This window comes from Mesoplodon mirus (assembly GCF_964341445.2).
Source record: "Mesoplodon mirus genome assembly, chromosome: 6".
In the NCBI taxonomy this organism is placed as follows: Eukaryota; Metazoa; Chordata; class Mammalia; order Artiodactyla; family Ziphiidae; genus Mesoplodon; species Mesoplodon mirus.
The window spans coordinates 58,780,790-58,797,394 of record NC_138982.1 but is presented as its reverse complement, the minus strand read 5'-3'; the positions used below and the strand labels follow the sequence as shown (position 1 = coordinate 58,797,394).

Sequence of the window (16,605 nt, the reverse complement as noted above, 5' to 3'; positions counted from 1 at the left end):
CTGGGATGGGGAATGGAAGGGGAGGAGCAGGTTTGGTGGTTGACAAGGGGATCATTCTGTCTTGGAGAGTGGGTAGCGTGCTATGTGAGATACTGCCGTAAAATGACATCAAAGGCGTGGTTCACAGACAGTGCTTGGATTCTACTAATAAGCCTCCTTTAAAACCAACAGCCTTTGTGTAGAACTTTAAACAACCCCCCAAAGGAGGGGCTTATCTACTCAGGCCACATGGTCTGTGCAAAGGTGGTGGGGATTAGGGAACCCAGCCTCCCATGCACATGAGGACGAACCATTAATATTAACCGATGTTGAATCAATGTCAGGCGACCCGAGATGTATTACTGACTGAATCATTAACTCCGTGTGTGAGCTGATTGCTACCGTTGGGCTGTTACCTCATTTCTATAATGAGATAACCACTATCCCTTTCTATTTTACAGGATTTCATGAAAATTAATTAGATGCGTCCAGAAAATAGGACTTGGAACATAATCTTCGATGTGATATAAAGACATGTGACAATTATGGAAACGTTAAGAGATGGCTAGGTCATCCACTAAGTGACTCCAAACATGCGGTTTAGCAAGTGTTAGTTAAGGTGAGGTTCTCAGATCCATGGAGAGTGATCAGAAGGGCTGACAGGTCTGTCTGGGTGAGCTTTGGAAAAATAGCGTACGACTCTGAAAGCAAGGCATTTGGCCCTTTGCTTTACAAGAATGTTCATTTTCCATGTCACTACTTGGCAGTCACCATATTTATGCAGCTAAACTAGGGGCAGAAAACATATTAAGTGTCCAGATGGAAGGAAAGACTTCTCTTTCAGTCTTTGACCTTGAAAATTCCCGTAACAGGTGAAGAGAGAAAAACTGATGGCCCTGTAACCTCAATCACATCCTCTTCCAGTAGTTTTAGCAATAATCCAGCTTGGTAGGTCTGAATTAGCTCAGAAAAAGGAGTGCACTAGCTTATTCTAGCAGCAGTGGCTGAACTGGCCCCTTCCCTGGTTCAGAAGTTCTGCCTCAGTCATACAAGAACCGCTCCTTACTGAGTACTGGGTCCCTCCCTTGGATGGCTAGAGGATGGGGACCCATATACCCCAGTGACCCTTCTGCTTTGTGCACTTCCCCCAGTAATCTCACTTCACATGTACAGTGCATCCGCCCTGGTGTGCATGCCCATGCCCCTTGATTCACCAAACTGCCATCAGCTGAATTCTCTTACAAAAGAGAAATCCTGGCAGTGTGAGCACACGGGCATTAATTACTTATGAACACAGACTAGAAGAAAGTCAGAAACAAAGTCAAGTGAAATTCAAAACGTAGGGATGATGATAATAAAGAAGCACTTGATTCTGGGGGCCAACGTATGACAACAGGAATGGGAGTGAAAGTTTCTATTTAGGGTTCACCTCTAGAGTGTAATTTGATTTCCTGGAAACTGTTTCCTCTTGGATTAGGCTGTGTTGAAAACACACGCCATGTGACGACGACAGTGGCCACCTACATGTCTCAAAGGTATGAAGTAATGGACTGGATAACTCAAGTCCAAAAATACCACTTTGGTCTCCAGAAAGTTGCAGTTTTAGGCACTTTTAGACCTGTATTACCCAGATAATTGCCTCCTACCCATTCTACATGTTACACATGTGAGGAAACAAGGAAATAAATCTTGAAAGACAAGATAAAGTATATCCTGATTTCCATGTTCTTGTAAGAGTCTGCCTAGGGAAATTTTCCCAAATTAATGAGCACATTTGTGGGCAATAAATTAAATAAGACCACCCTGCTGGACTCTTAAAAATGAACCTATAAATCAAAAGGATGTGAATTTCACACAACCACAGTGCAAAATGTGAAACTGAGAAGATAGCTCTTGCTCGCCTACCTGGGCTCTCCTGAGTCATTCTCCTCCTCTTCTTCCTCACTCCCGCTGTACTCATACTCCGTCTCATCTAAAGAGAGATCCACAGAATATTAGTGTGCAAAAAGATGCTACAGCTCGGTAAAGCTCATGCCCTCATTTTATGTATAAGTAAACGGAGGCCCAAAGAGTTGCCCTTAATGCTGACCTGGGACAGGCTCCAGGCCTCCTGACTTGTGATCCAACAGTGCCCACCAGCTAGATTCAAGCACATGGAATTAACATCCAAGACTGCCCCAGCCGACTCTAGATTCTCTCCCTAATGCGTGGCATTCACATGAAAGTGAAGACAAGGAGCTGAAACGTAACTTTTCAGTTTGTTAACTCCCATTATAGGACCACCTAACCCAATCTTTTATTGGGCCACTGTTAACTTACTGACAGGAGTAATCATTTTTTACGTAGGAATTTTATTATGACTTACATAGACTCACAAATTGCCTTTAGATATCTTAATACCAGACAGAAACTTTTGACAACGTGTGCTATTAAAAATATAGAGTTGGGCCTCCCTGGTGGCGCAGTGGTTGAGAGTCCGCCTGCCGATGCAGGGGATACGGGTTCGTGCCCCGGTCTGGGAGGATCCCATATGCCGCGGAGCGGCTGGGCCCGTGAGCCATGGCCGCTGGGCCTGCGCATCCGGAGCCTGTGCTCCGCAACGGGGGAGGCCACAACAGTGAGAGGCCCGCATACCGCAAAAAAAAAAAAAAAAAAAAAAATAGAGTTAAATGTGTTTTGATTGACCCACTGGGGACATTCATTTAATTCCCTAATATATTAAGCAAGTTAACATGCCATAATGAACAAGATCGAGTCTTTGCTTCGGAGGAGATTAGAATCTAATGGTCAAGATAGATAAGTAAATAATCAGAGCCTCCATGATTATGAAGAAAGAGAACTAATCTTTATTGGGTATCGCCCATGCTGGTCACTATGCTAGATACTTATGTTCTCTCATGTACTTCTCATAACAATCCTTTAACATAATACCCATTTTGCAAGCAAAGATACTGAGATTATAAGCAGTTTAGTAATATTACCAATAAATCTGAGATTTGGATTCAGAATTCAATCCAGAATTTCTCCAGCTTTATAATTAGCATTCTTTCCAACACATTATATACTAAATAGAATTACATAAAAAGAGCAATGAGATATCAGAGAAAAAAGCGGCTAAGTCCATGGGTCATAATGGGGGAAGGGAACAGTGAAGTCTTTGAAGAAGAAATGAGCTGGACCTTGGAAGATCAGTAGCCCTTTTCTAGGCAGATGGCAGCTGAAAGTGCTGGGAAAGGGGCATTCTAAGCAACATAACCACCTGAGTAAGGCTAACAGTATTATAGTGCATGAATGTTCAGGAAATACTGAGTTGTGAATGGCTGGTGTGAGAAAGCAGATGGAGTGAGAAAGCCCAGCAGGTCTGATGTAGCTTAATGATCTTTATATATACCATGCTGAGGACTTTTCCGTAGGCAATGGGGAGACTTTGAAGGAGATTTTCATTTTAAGCAGGGAGGTTGTCACAGGGCTATCATCCCTTGATAGCTATGTGTTAGTAAATACAACTTTGAAGACATTTGTACACCCCTGAAAAGAAACTGAAATTGCAATTTGGTTATGTTACCACCAGGAGACAGCAGTCACGTGATGAGAACTATGGAATTTGACCATAAACACATTTTGCTTTCCATACTATTTAGCCATTAAAGGGATGATGAAAGGGAGCCATAGCACAATGACTTCAAGAGTATTTTTAAAAATCATGTAAAAATTAGCTTCACATGTTTAAATAAGTATGAAGTTTTCAGGCTACTTTTTAAAAAGTATTATTTTATGAAAATGTAAAGAACCTTCATAAAGTGTTTCAGTGTTCCACATTGAAAGTTTAATATTGCAAACTTTCCTTAAATGAATCAACAGAGAGTTCAAAGTAAAATGCAGAATTTTATCTAGTAAAGTAAATTATAGCAAGGAAAAGAAGCACACAATTAATCTAATTATTTCTCCTCTCTAGGGTAAAAATTTCATTTGTCAATCTCCTCAACTATAATACTTCACCAGAATCCAGCGGGATTGCTTTTATATTAGTGGCTTAAATGAGCATGTATCAACATATCTGAAGGAAAAAATAATATCAGGTTAAAAAAATCACAAAGCAATGCACATTAAAAATTTTTGATTCTACCAGAAGCTGGTCTTAGAACTACTTAAGAGAATGAAAAAATATTAGAAGGAGCAAGTTAAGTCATTTAATCAAACCGAGCAACTGGAATGAAGTCTCATTTTGAGCAACACTCCTTCTTGGGGAGCAGATAAAAAAGAAGGGTGCTGGTGGCTCGAAGCCTAAACAGAATGAGGTTCCTTAAATCATCATGCAACTCTCGAGTAAGCCTGCCTACTCCCAAGGATCTTACTCTTTACCCTGCAGAGAGGGAACACATTAAAAATAGTCTGTTTTCATGGGGTGGTGAGTTCTAAGTCACATTTTAGAGTTTGTGCCCCCAAAATGTGAAAACAATCCAAGGCACAAGCTTTACCCACTCTTACAGGGCAGAGGCAGAGGTCACATGATCTCAGAAAGTAACCCTGAACAGTGCTGAAAAATTGTAGGTCAGTAAGAATTGTCTAAATAAGGATAGCTTACATTTATTCAGTACATCTATGTGCCAGACATTGTATTAAGCATTTTACATGCATCATCTCATTTAATCTTTGCAAAAATGCCAGACAATACTAATTATTATTATACCCCCATTCCTATTTTAAAGATGAGAAAACTGGGGTGAAGTTCACATAACCATTAAGGGGTAGAAGTAGAATTTGAACTCAGAATTCGAGTCTGAAAAGAAGAGTCCGAGTACTTAACCTATTCTATATACCTATAGGAAAATAAATTTTCTTTTTAGAAAAGTTGGCCTTTAATGGGCTGCATGTCTGACACACTGCCCTAAACTATTCCCTTTATCTTTATTTTTAAATTTTTTATTTTTTTAACTTTTTATTTCATATTGGAGTATAGTTGATTAACACTAAACTCTTCCCGTTAAAAGCCTGACTTCATGGAGTGGCCCAAGACCACTATTAATAAGTAGCCGTTGAAAAATCAATCCCGGCACTTTTTGACCTGATTCATCTATTTCTCTCCAGCTTAGTTCCTCCAGCTTGGGCTGCCCTCCCAACTCCTTGGGCCCTGATTGATACCTCATCCCTCTCCATCCACTAACGACTGAAGATGAGCCTCCTTTTTGGATTAGCTTCATAACCTCCCGTTCCTGAGTCTAACCTGATCACACATTTTCCTGCATCCCCGAGGCCGGCTGCAAAGAAGGAACTCTTCCCTTGAAGCTTCACCGAGGATTTCTCCTCCCTTAGCTTCTGCTGAGCTTACCTCTGCCCAGTCCTGACCCCTACACGGCTCACCACCCCACTCCTAGGACCCTGCTCATACCTTGCCACCTGAAGATATTAACTGCAGAGGCAAAGAAGAGGGGAAGTTCAAACAAAAGGAGAGCACCCTCTCTTCTGTGCTGCCCACCACCCTCCCTGCTCCATCTGGATCGTGAAGAACAGAGGAGAAAGATGGAGAGTACAGAAGTGGAGCCAAGCACACCACCATGTACCTTCCACCCTTGGTCCCTGGCCTCCCCCTCTGCTCTCTACCTGCCCACCCCCCACCCGCATGCTCAGTGCTCACCTGGCCAGCCCTCTATCGCCCCCTCACTGTCAGCCGGGCCAGCTGCCCCCTCCTCCTCCCACCAGGGAGCTCTCACCTTGTCTGTTCTCTGCATCCCCACCTTTCCTTCCCATCCTCAACCTTCCCTACCTCCCTACCCAACTAAGTCATAAAACCTGCCCCAGACCACGTGAGTTTTCACCTTGGTCAGGATGCTAGTTAAGGAATTTTGAGTCTCTATTCAAACAACTTGGGCACAGTCCCAGGGCCCCAAGTTTGGACTCATGTCTTTTCCAGTGATGCAGTGAAAAGATAGTATGGTCTAACAGCTAGAGCCATAAGAGAAAAGAGTTTTTGAATCTATAAAGAAGAAAATGTGATGTTCCATATAGCAGCTTGGCAACTTCTTTATATCGCTTTGACTATAATAAAAGTCATTCTGACTTCCAAATAACTAAATTAGAAATGAGTCTCAGAGCACGAAAACTTAAATGGTGAAGAGTGCCAGTACTGAAAAATGTCAACTAGATGGTTTTTTTTTTTAAGGTTGCCTGTCTTCTGTAGATGTTGAGTCTTTGAAACATGAATATTCATTTGAATTAAGAAAATCACTTGTCGTATTAAACCACTTTATAGTATCACTCAACATGACTTTTTGTTCAGTGCCTGGAAAAGGTAATATTTCCCGAGGTCCTATTCTTTCATGAAAGATTCCATTTCAGCAGCCTCCCTCTTAGTGATGCCCGCAGGCTGTGATCTCAGAGGCAGCCCTTCACACTAAAGAACAATGCAGTCCTATTTGAAATCCCCACCGTACCTCCAATACCTCAAGAGCCCATGACTCACTTGGTCTTTTGTTTCCCTTGCTGAAATACAAATGTGTGTCTCACCTTTCTCTCCTCGCTTCTTCTTTGTTCTGTCAATATGGTCCTTGAGCTGAATGCGGACCTGTCGTTCATTAGGTTGGTCTCGTATAAATGGATGCTTCATCAGTTGTTCTGTTGCTGGTCGCTGGCTGTGATTCTTTACCAAACAGCTCTCAATAAAGGACTGGAATTTTTTTGACCTGCCAAACAGAAGAGATGAACCCATAGATTAAAAGACAATCCAAAGAAAAGCAAACTTTAGGGATCAACCAATCACAAAGTCGGTCTAGCTCTTTTTTGGCACAGCGGGGTACAAAGGCATCATTGCCATCAACACACAACTCAGGCAGTGTATGGTAGTTATAGCACGAAAGCATTTTTGCACAGTTTATCCATAATATCACACAGAAGACCAACAGGCACCAGAGAAGAGAAAGACCCCGATAAGAATCACACCTGGAAGGTCTATTGGAATGAGGGAACCAGAGCTGGGCCTTAAAGAATTAGGAGAAAAATCACTCTTGGGAAGCTTCCCTGGTGGTGCAGTGGTTGAGAGTCCGCCTGCCGATGCAGGGGACATGGGTTCGTGCCCCGGTCCGGGAAGATCCCACATGCCGTGGAGCGGCTGGGCCCGTGAGTCATGGCCGCTGAGCCTGCGCGTCCGGAGCCTGTGCTCCGCAATGGGAGAGGCCACAACAGTGAGACGCCCGCGTACCGCAAAAAAAAAAAAAAAAAAAAAAGAATTAGGAGAAAAATCACTCTTGGGAAAGGATAGTTCAGGGAAGTAGAAAATCAGTGAAAAACTAAGGCTGGGATTGAGCATAATATGTCAGGGGACATTGAGGTGAGTTCTCTAAATGTGGCAGAAAATACAAGCTGGGAAAAGTAAAACCAGGGTTGGACAGGTAAGGGGGAGTACATTATGTAGGAATGAGCAAGATTCTTATATGGTAAAATGAACATTAGGCAAATTTTTTAACTGGCAGTTTTGAATCACTTTTGAACTTTGTTTTCCAATGAATAAGAACAGGGTGTATGTGTATGTTTGCTATCAATCCACGGACTTGGAAACTTAACTTATAGGGACTAAGTTCATACCCAGAAGCAAATTTATCTCTTTCTAGAAAGGCACCATTTCCTCAGAGATAAACCCTGTGTCAGAGACGCACAGGGGCAGGGGAAAGCTGTGAGAGATACCCGCGAATAGGGCACAAGTCCATAGCGTGGTAGATACTAATGATGACTTCAGCTATGATTCATGAGTTGGGCATGCATGTTCTGTCTGAAAGTTCCAAGAAATTGTCCAGCATCATAAATAATTAAGCTCATGACTCTACAGCATGCCTTTCCGAGGCGCCCCGCTGTCAGCAGGGCACATCACCCTTGGAGACCTTGGGGGAACCCTGCTCGCCCTCCCCGTGGCCCAACCCTGCTCAGGAACGAATCCATTTTGCGCTCTCTGTTGCCCTCCTGTGGAGCACTGGGGAGTTACAGGAGCAGATCCCCGACGCAAGCTTCCGCAAGCTTGCGCAAGCTTCCCCAAACTTCCCAGCGGGCCCTGTATATATATCCTTCAGGCCTGAAAGGTGTCTTCACCACACAGAACACAATGGTGAGCGTGTTCTTCAAGATTCAAATGGGAGAGGGCACTGCTATACGTACCACTCTCCATTTCTGCCCCAGTCAAAGCAGTTTTTCACCTTACTCCATGTTTTTAAAGTAGTACTGAACTACTGGTATTTTTTCCTCCTTAAATTTCCAGGCTATGTTCAAGCTTTTAAATTATTTTACATAGAAGTAAAGGTCACCTGAAGGTCAGCTCAGGATGAATCAGGATTGGAAACACTGAGGACTAGACATAGGAACAGTAGGACGGACATTCTAAGCACCTCCCTTTAAGTCCTTCAGCTCATACCCCTGCCTCCCTGACACTGGAAATTCTCCCCAGAGTTGGGAGCTGCCTGAGTCACCTTCCTGTCACGAGCACACTACGTGTCTGACAAACAGATGAATGCGTGGATGGTTATCGGGTGAGAATTCTGGACGAGAGCTGTAATGTGGCTTCAAATGCGTGCTTCTGAGGGACAGAGATGAAGGCTTAGAGAGAAGATATCACTTGATACACTTTCTTTCTATCCATTGGATTAATCTGTGGAGGCACTAATGTGATATCATCTAAGGAGGGACTCTGCAAAAAAAATAAACAAAAAAACACAAAAAAACCATAATGAAATAATGGACTGTCCTAAGGAATAAAATGAAAAGAATAAGGTTAACCTGCATAAAGAAATAGACAAACTCCACACAGTACTCTTCTAGGTAGAAAATCAGCATTAACAAGGTGAAAACAAAAACAAATGAAGACAGAAAGCTATTAAATATTCACGAGGAATGCAAATGGCAGTTCTTTTTTTTCTGCTTGCAACTTGGAAGAAAAAGTTTGTTCTTTATAGAGGGCAACTATTCATTAGGGGATGATAAATAAAAGAAATCATAACCAATTTAAAAAGAGATCCAGACTCAATAGACTGAACATTCCCTTCCCCGATACTGACACCTCACAAAAGTCAGAGACATCTCCGGGATGAGAGAGTGTTCAGGCAGTTTAATGGGAACAGCTATAGCAGAGTCTTTTTTCCATTATCTCTCCTGGTGAGAAGGAACCTCAAGAGATATTCAAGAGAATATTTTGGGGCCCAAAGGATGGGCCAAGACGTGTAGAACTACAAAGCTGGCAGTCTATCCCATGTCATCTGCAAATGGTTCTCAGTGAAGAGAAAATAATGCTACTTAAAACAAATCTTCAAAGAAAGATTCATTGTCTCCATTTAAGTTAGTGTGACCAAAGAATCAATATGCTTAATTGCATGTTTAATTAAAAGTAAAAATACTTCACCTAGGGCTTCCCTGGTGGCGCAGTGGTCGAGAGTCCGCCTGCCGATGCAGGGGACACGGGTTCGTGCCCCGGTCGGGGAAGATCCCACATGACGCGGAGCGGCTGGGCCCGTGAGCCACGGCCGCTGAGCCTGCGCGCCCGGAGCCTGTGCTCCGCAACTGGAGAGGCCACAACAGTGAGAGGCCCGCGTACCGCGAAAAAAAAAAAAAAAAACTTCACCTACATTAAGCATCACCTGATGCTTTGCCGAGAGGCCGAATGGGTTTAAAGTACATTTCTATAACTTGATTGTTTCAGTCTTGGCTGCTGGTAATTTAGTTCTGTCACTTTAAAAACAAAAGCTCAAGATTAGTAATACTAATTTCCCAAGGGTTGGCACCGAGATATAAATGGTAGTGGCCGGTACTTACAGTCTGAGATACTAGTTCTTCTAATACCAGTGTCACTGAACACTTTATCCTCCCAGATTTGTCCTGTTTATGTATTAAACTGTGTTAGACGAATTAAAAATGCCTGAACGATTATGACATTAATCACTATAATGTTTTCATGAGCTGGGCTAAAAGTTTTTGGTAATCTTCAGACTCCCTACATGCAACTTGATCTTTAAAATTTGCACTTGCCCAGAACTACTCTTTTTCTCTCTTGCAGTTTCCATCATTTACTAACTGTGCGATTCTAGGCAGATCCCCTAACTTTTCTGTGCCTCAGTTTCCCTGGTCGCAAATGGGGATACTGTCAGTACTTATCTCAAAAGACTGTTGTGATGATTAAACGAGTTAGAACCGGGCCTGTTACATCATAAATGCTGTATGTGTGTTTGTTATGATTGTTATTATTATTACTATTACTATGAGGACAATGTCCCAGCGTCTCTGACCACTACCAGGCTTCAAGAACAGGAGGATCTGCCTTGAGGGCTACGAGAAGAAATTGGAAGGTGATTTTCCCCACTTGGGTTGAAGCAAATAGTATAGAGTTCCTTAAGGGAATTATTTTACATATACTAGGATTAGATGCATTAGCAGGAAAAGTCACCAGGATCATTATCTCTAAGGAGACTGCAAAAAACGGTTAATTTTTTAAAAGTTTGTGTAATAACTTTTGTTTTGATTTTAATAAAGTCCAAAGTCACATTACTAGTAGTAAATTCAGTCTATTTGAAGTATTTTCTGATATTTCCTTTCTATTATCATTATTTTATTTCCAGTCCCCTCCTCACCCAAGAGCATTGTCATTTCAAAAACAGAAGTGCTTGATAACCCAGCAAGAATCAGAACTGGTGTTTCATAAAATAACAGAAATGGTTGTAAGCTCTGGAGTAAAAGCAGAAGGCTGAGGTTCCAGGCTGCCATGAACCTGGGACTCAGGATAAGCCAGTTAACCATACCAGGCCTCCAGTCTCCATCTGGAGCATGAGTGGCTTGGACCAGGAATCTTATACCTCTTTCCAGTGATAAGCAGTTAGGACTTTTCTGATGAGCTCAATCGAGTGCTGCTTTGCCTGTGTGGAATCTTCACATTTAAAGGGCATGTGAAAAGGACAAGACTGACCATCTTTCACAGGAACAGAGTCATTTCCATCCTTCTCCAGAGATCCCTGGAGGGAAGCTACGGCATGGAGTATATGTGTGAGGGCAGGGGAGCCGGGGTGAGCACGGTGGGAAGAGAAGGGAGAGGAAATCTTTTGAAGGGGATGGTTACCCATGTGGGTTGAATCCAACTACACACAGAGCAGGAGTAGAGACAGGAGGGGAACATGGGAATCGCACCGCACTGGTCATTTGTTGACATGGAGACAGATGGTGAGAGCATCCTTCTCCTCTGATTCAACTCCGGTTGTAACCCCCCTGGAGGCCTAATCAAAGGTCTGAGCCACATGAACATTGACTGGAGCCCTGATCACAGGACTTCCTTAGCCCGAGGCCTCTCCTCACTACACTGATGGGGGAGGAAGGGCCCGGCTCCTGCTGCAGGGATGCGCTCCTTTCCTCCCATAACAAAAGGGGAAAACAGCAGTGTGACTGCCTTTGTTTCCCTAATGTTAAGGCTCAAGGAACAAGTGCTCACACTTAGGGACGAGTACAGCTCCTTCTCTACCACTTTAACCTTGAACTTTAAGAGGTCAAATGGTACAGTAGAAAGACTATGGGTTACAAACTTGGCAAACGAAGACTGTACAGCCTAGTGCAAGGAGCGTAACCTACCTAAGCCTCAGACTCTCACTCATAAAATGAGGACTCAGAGCATCTGTCTGGCATGGCTGTGGTTAAGAATAAAAAGGGTTATTATGGGACTATACGAAATCATGTGTGTGAAACTTTTGAAAATCGTAAAGCACTACAGAATTTAAAGACTCCTTCATTCAATAAAAAATATATAAAAAAGATTAAATATATATTACATATATAGTTTAAATTTATATATATATCTTAAATACACATACATACATATAAGTTGCTGAGTCTACAACATACATATGCCTTGTATGTTGTAGACTCAGTCACATTCCTTGGAAATGACCCTCAGCTGAATGAATGCTTATAATGAAGAGTTCACTGCCGTCTCTGCCACAATGGCGCCCCCTTTGGTCATATGCTGGAATACACACTAGGAACAGTGTACTTCATCTGATAACTCATTTAAGTAGAGAAGAGCTGGATATAAAAGAACATTTTAGAGTTTTGTTTCTTTTGATGGGGGAGGAGAGAAAGAAGGAAAAGGAAAACAGACAGAAATATTTCACTTCCTCTCAAACCCGATTCTATTTGAAATCACTTTGGACCTGGTCATTCAAGACAAGTACTCTGAAGTGCCTAAGTATTTTCACTTAAACACTGGAATTCTATGGCAGAGAAATTCGAGCCACACCAAGTGTCCTGTGGCCCGAGGCTGCACAGCCATCTTTATAAAGGCTGGGTTCTGAGTGAAAAAGTCTATTTTTACCAGGGCTTTTGTTTTTCCCACTTGTTCTCCAACAGTCAAGTCATTTTCCCATCCCCTGCCTGGCAGTGTGGGACTCCTGCTTGTAACTGGCTTTCCTTCCAAGCCAGGCAAGGGCGTGCAAGGAGACTGGTGAGATGAAGGTGGCCTGCTCTCCTTCCTCACTGTTCCTGGACGGATGCAGCTCCCTACAGCATTATCACAATGAGCTCTCATTGCCAAGGGTTTACAGCAGAGAAGTTAGCCTGTGTTCCTCCCCAGGTCTGTATTTCTCAGACAAGGCCAGTGCAGGGTTTGCCCTTTTTGGAGCAAGGTCAACAGAAACTGTAGTGCCCGGGCCAGTCACTCACTTCTCTGGGGGCCAGACGGGTCACACAAAGGGCGGTGCAGACCAGGGGTAAAAAGGAAACAGGACAAGTGGGGTGACCAACAGATACCAGCTTCTGGGTTGGGAGAAGCAGTGACTGGGGCAGAAGCACAAGCTCTCACCTTCAAAGGGAGCAGGAACCACTGGGCAGGACAGTATCGCTGCACCTTTGTCAAAAAAGGTCAGAAATCTCCATGGACTGCTCCACTGCCAGATTTTTTAAAGTTGGCAATCAACACAAATATTTCTGAAACGAGGTGTGTGGCCACACCGTGCCAGGCAAACGGCAGACGTGTGGATGGTCATTTTGTCCAGCAGCAGTGAAGGTAGAGGAGGAAGGGAGGGGACAGGCCAGGTGAAGCCCACTGGACTCAGCAGCCCTCCCACCCCCCTTCCTGGGAGGCTTGGCATGAAACACAAGCAGAAAGCTAGAGGAGGGCTTCACAGTGCCACTGACACTTCCAAGGAACAGAACCGAGCCAACTCCTCCCCAGGAGTCTGTTCCAGAGAGAAGGGAGGAAGCAGTGCCTCTGGGCGCCTGTGGATCACGTGCTGTGTGGTGCCCAATGGAAGGCTGTTGCTGGGGAGAGAGGGATTGTCTCACACCACAGTGACCCTCCGGAGAGGGGAGGAGGGATGCTCTGCCTCCTCGTTACCAATAGCAACTCTCACTCTCTTCCTGTGCAGCCCTCGGCAACTAACTCCGAGGCTGTCGTCTCTTCTGGCTGTTTCCTTTCCCTCCCTCTGTGCAGTACGCCTTTCTCTTGTTCGACCAGGGTCGCTATGTCATTCCTGGATGATGGTATTAATTAAGATTGCTCTCATATAGTGGAGGGTGAAACTGTGGGTGGGTGCATGAGAAACATGAGGGCCTCGGTCAAGGACCTGATCACGAAGTGGTATGAAAAGGGGCAGAAGAGGGGCTTCCCTGGTGGTGCAGTGGTTAGGAATCCACCTGCCAATGCAGGGGACACGGGTTCGAGCCCTGGTCCGGGAGGATCCCACATGCTGCGGAGCAACTAAGCCTGTGCGCCACAACTACTGAGCCTGTGCTCTAGTGCCCGAGAACCACAACTACTGAGCCCGCATGCTACAACTACCGAAGCCCGCGTGCCTAGAGCCCGTGCTCCACAACAAGAGAAGCCACCGCAATGAGAAGCCCACACATCGCAACGAAGAGTAGCCCCCACTTGCCACAACTAGAGGAAGCCCACACATAGCAAGGAAGATCCAACGCAGCTAAAAATAAACATAAATAAATTTATTTAAAAAAAAGAAAAAAGAAAAGGGGCAGAAGAATCTTGTCCCTTCAGGCTCAAGCTGCCTAGAATATGTCTCTAGAAAAGGGTAGGAGGTCATAAATGGTCCAGGAATTGGGCCCAGGGCAAAGGGAATCAGAATTGAGAATGTACCAAGGAGGATATACCATATCCACAGGGGGAAGGGGAGGAGGAATGAATTTTTGCCACAGAATGACAAGATACAAAGACCCTGGTGTAAGTGCACAAAATAGTCAAAAGTCCAGCTCCTGGCCTAACCTGTAGAACTCTGTTCCCAAACTCTAGTCAATCATACACTACCAACACAATTTTTACCCTACACTTCACCACCCATACAAGTATTCACTTAGCATTTTTCTTTAAATTAAGTCACTTTTTATGTGAATTAGTTTATTAGATGGAAAAGTTATATCACTGCCCCAAATAAGAAGCCAGTATCACCTGCCATAAAGAGAAAGCAACAGCAAAGATAAAAATTATAAATGCTCATGCACAGAGCAGTAAAATCATCTCGCATACCACCGAGCGTGTATACACATTTAGGGAGTTAATGTCTTAAGGAACAGAAGAACGTCAGCCAATCTAATGGGCTGACTCCGAACTATCACCCTTTCTGATGAGATGTTCTGTGCTACCAGGAAAGATATTACTCGGAGTAATAAATCAAAGTGCTTCCATGTTATTACTTGGGTTCTGCTACCCATTTTAGCTAATACCTCCTTACCTTGAAGGTGTGAAGATGAGGACTTACTGTGCAAATAGTAGGTCCTCAATATGTCCTTTAAGATGAATAACATTATAATCACTCACCAAGTCTTAGTACATATTAGTCTAATCTTGTCAGCAGGACCTAAGGATTTGAGCTCATCCAAAAGAGAATCACAGAAAACCCTGCTCTTAGACCTGTAAAACACTGAAGACCAAACTCACCACTTCTTAGACTTCAGCCGAGGCGCTGGGTTCCGGGGGATGAGAAAGAGGGCTCTCATGGGGTGCATGTCACACAGAGCTGCAAGAGACCAAAACAAGGGCCAGCTCTGGTTAGGAGGCCAAACCCAGGCCAAGCCCGTCCTAGTTTTGCTGCTAATGCTGCCAAATGGCTCCCGGAGTCCAGGCATGACCAGTGAGTGGCGTCAGAAGATCATAAAGCTTCCGTTTGGTGAGCAGTTAAATGAGCTGATTATAGGAGTCTCATATAATCCAACACATTTCAATTAGAGGTTGTTAACATGTCTACTTTTCACTTCATTTTTAAGGACAACAAGTTAAAGGCTCAACAACCTTTGCTTTACTATAAATAACCATCTAAGACTCTAAGTAAACAACATCAAGATAACAACTACAATGGAGATAGTAAGTTATTTTTAATTAGTAAAATCCAAAATCATAAAATAAAAGATATTTGATAATCCACTGTCTATTTCTTAGATGCTGGAAATGCAATGTTACCTTAATGGATTTTTGGAGTATAAAGCACTAGATCAGAACACCTTTCTATCTGTATTTCCAAACACTTTGAATGGCTTTTCATGATGGGTTTTTTCTGGGGTTTTGTTTTGTTCAATGGCCCCAGGAAGACCAGAGGATTAAGGCAAAGGAAGTTTGGCAGAAGAGATAAAAATATCTCAAATTGTGAAGATGACATTTAGTGAAAACACTCATACATTCTTATCTTAATCAGAATATTTCACTAGTTTACTTTTCATCTGGGAGTATCTTTTCCTTTGTGCCTAGAATAAGAACATATTCTCCCCCAAAGCTAAAGGATTCGGTGGGTGGAAATTTATTTTTAGCCCTCTCTGCTACTCATTAAGAATGATGATATGGTTTCAAGACTGCCAATATTATTTTTCTGATTCATAAATGCCTATTAGCATTGTGGATGAGGGGATTTTGTCAATAAACACTCCAGTCATGCTACAGATGAATTCTACCAACTCTGGAATGAGAAATACGAAAACTATGATAACTTGAGGGTAAAAAGTCATATGAGCACAATGACCCGTCATACAAACAGGGGGCCTGCTTTGGTCCGGGTCCTCTGGAAAGCAGACACCAAGGTGGTATTAAACATGAGAGGATATTACTGGGGGAAATTTTTGTCTGAACAGAGAGGGAGCGAGGGAAGGCTGGGACAGTTGTCAGATTGTTATGAAGTGTGCTGGGAGGGAGAAAAAGTGGGTGGAGTGTGCTAGGCTGTCCCACACTCTAAGAAAACCAAGGAGGGAAACTAAGGAGTGAAAGCTGCCTTCTAAGGAATCCCTGTCTTCCAGGAAAGGGTCTGCCTTATATCCCTGCCACGCTCGGTCACTGGTGCGGAGTGGCCCTCAGGAGGTGCAGCCTCGGTGTCATGGCAGCAGCTGCCCCTGGTCAGTTGCACTTCCTGCGTGGAGTCTCTGAGGTGCATGCTCGTGGTGACCATGGGGCTGGGGAGATTCTCTGTGGGGTCTGTGCTCAAGATCTCCAGGAATTGGAGAGGTTCTCCAGATAGGCAGAACCCTGGCCACTCTGCCTCCAATAAGCAGGGAAATCTAAAACTCTAAACAGTGGTATTTTAATAGGAGTGAGAGAAATGGAGTGCAAGTGTTCACATAACCCATGCACTGAAAATCGGCTGTGAATTTTTGTTATGTTGGCATTTACAGCCTCTGTGGCTTGGT

The 16,605-nt window shown here is 43.6% G+C and overlaps 1 protein-coding gene across 5 annotated transcripts in view; it reads right to left on the bottom strand.

The window, feature by feature from the left end:
• Positions 1-16,605, bottom strand: part of TNIK (TRAF2 and NCK interacting kinase) — a 418,711-nt gene that overhangs the window by 96,530 nt on the left and 305,576 nt on the right. For all 5 annotated transcript variants that reach the window (XM_082624735.1, XM_082624739.1, XM_082624737.1 and 2 more), the window contains exons 9-11: positions 14,876-14,954; positions 6,484-6,659; positions 1,885-1,951 (exon numbers count right to left, since the gene is read on the bottom strand). In XM_082624735.1, coding sequence (XP_082480861.1) covers positions 1,885-1,951; positions 6,484-6,659; positions 14,876-14,954 — 322 coding nt within the window. The remainder of the gene's footprint in view (positions 1-1,884; positions 1,952-6,483; positions 6,660-14,875; positions 14,955-16,605) is intronic.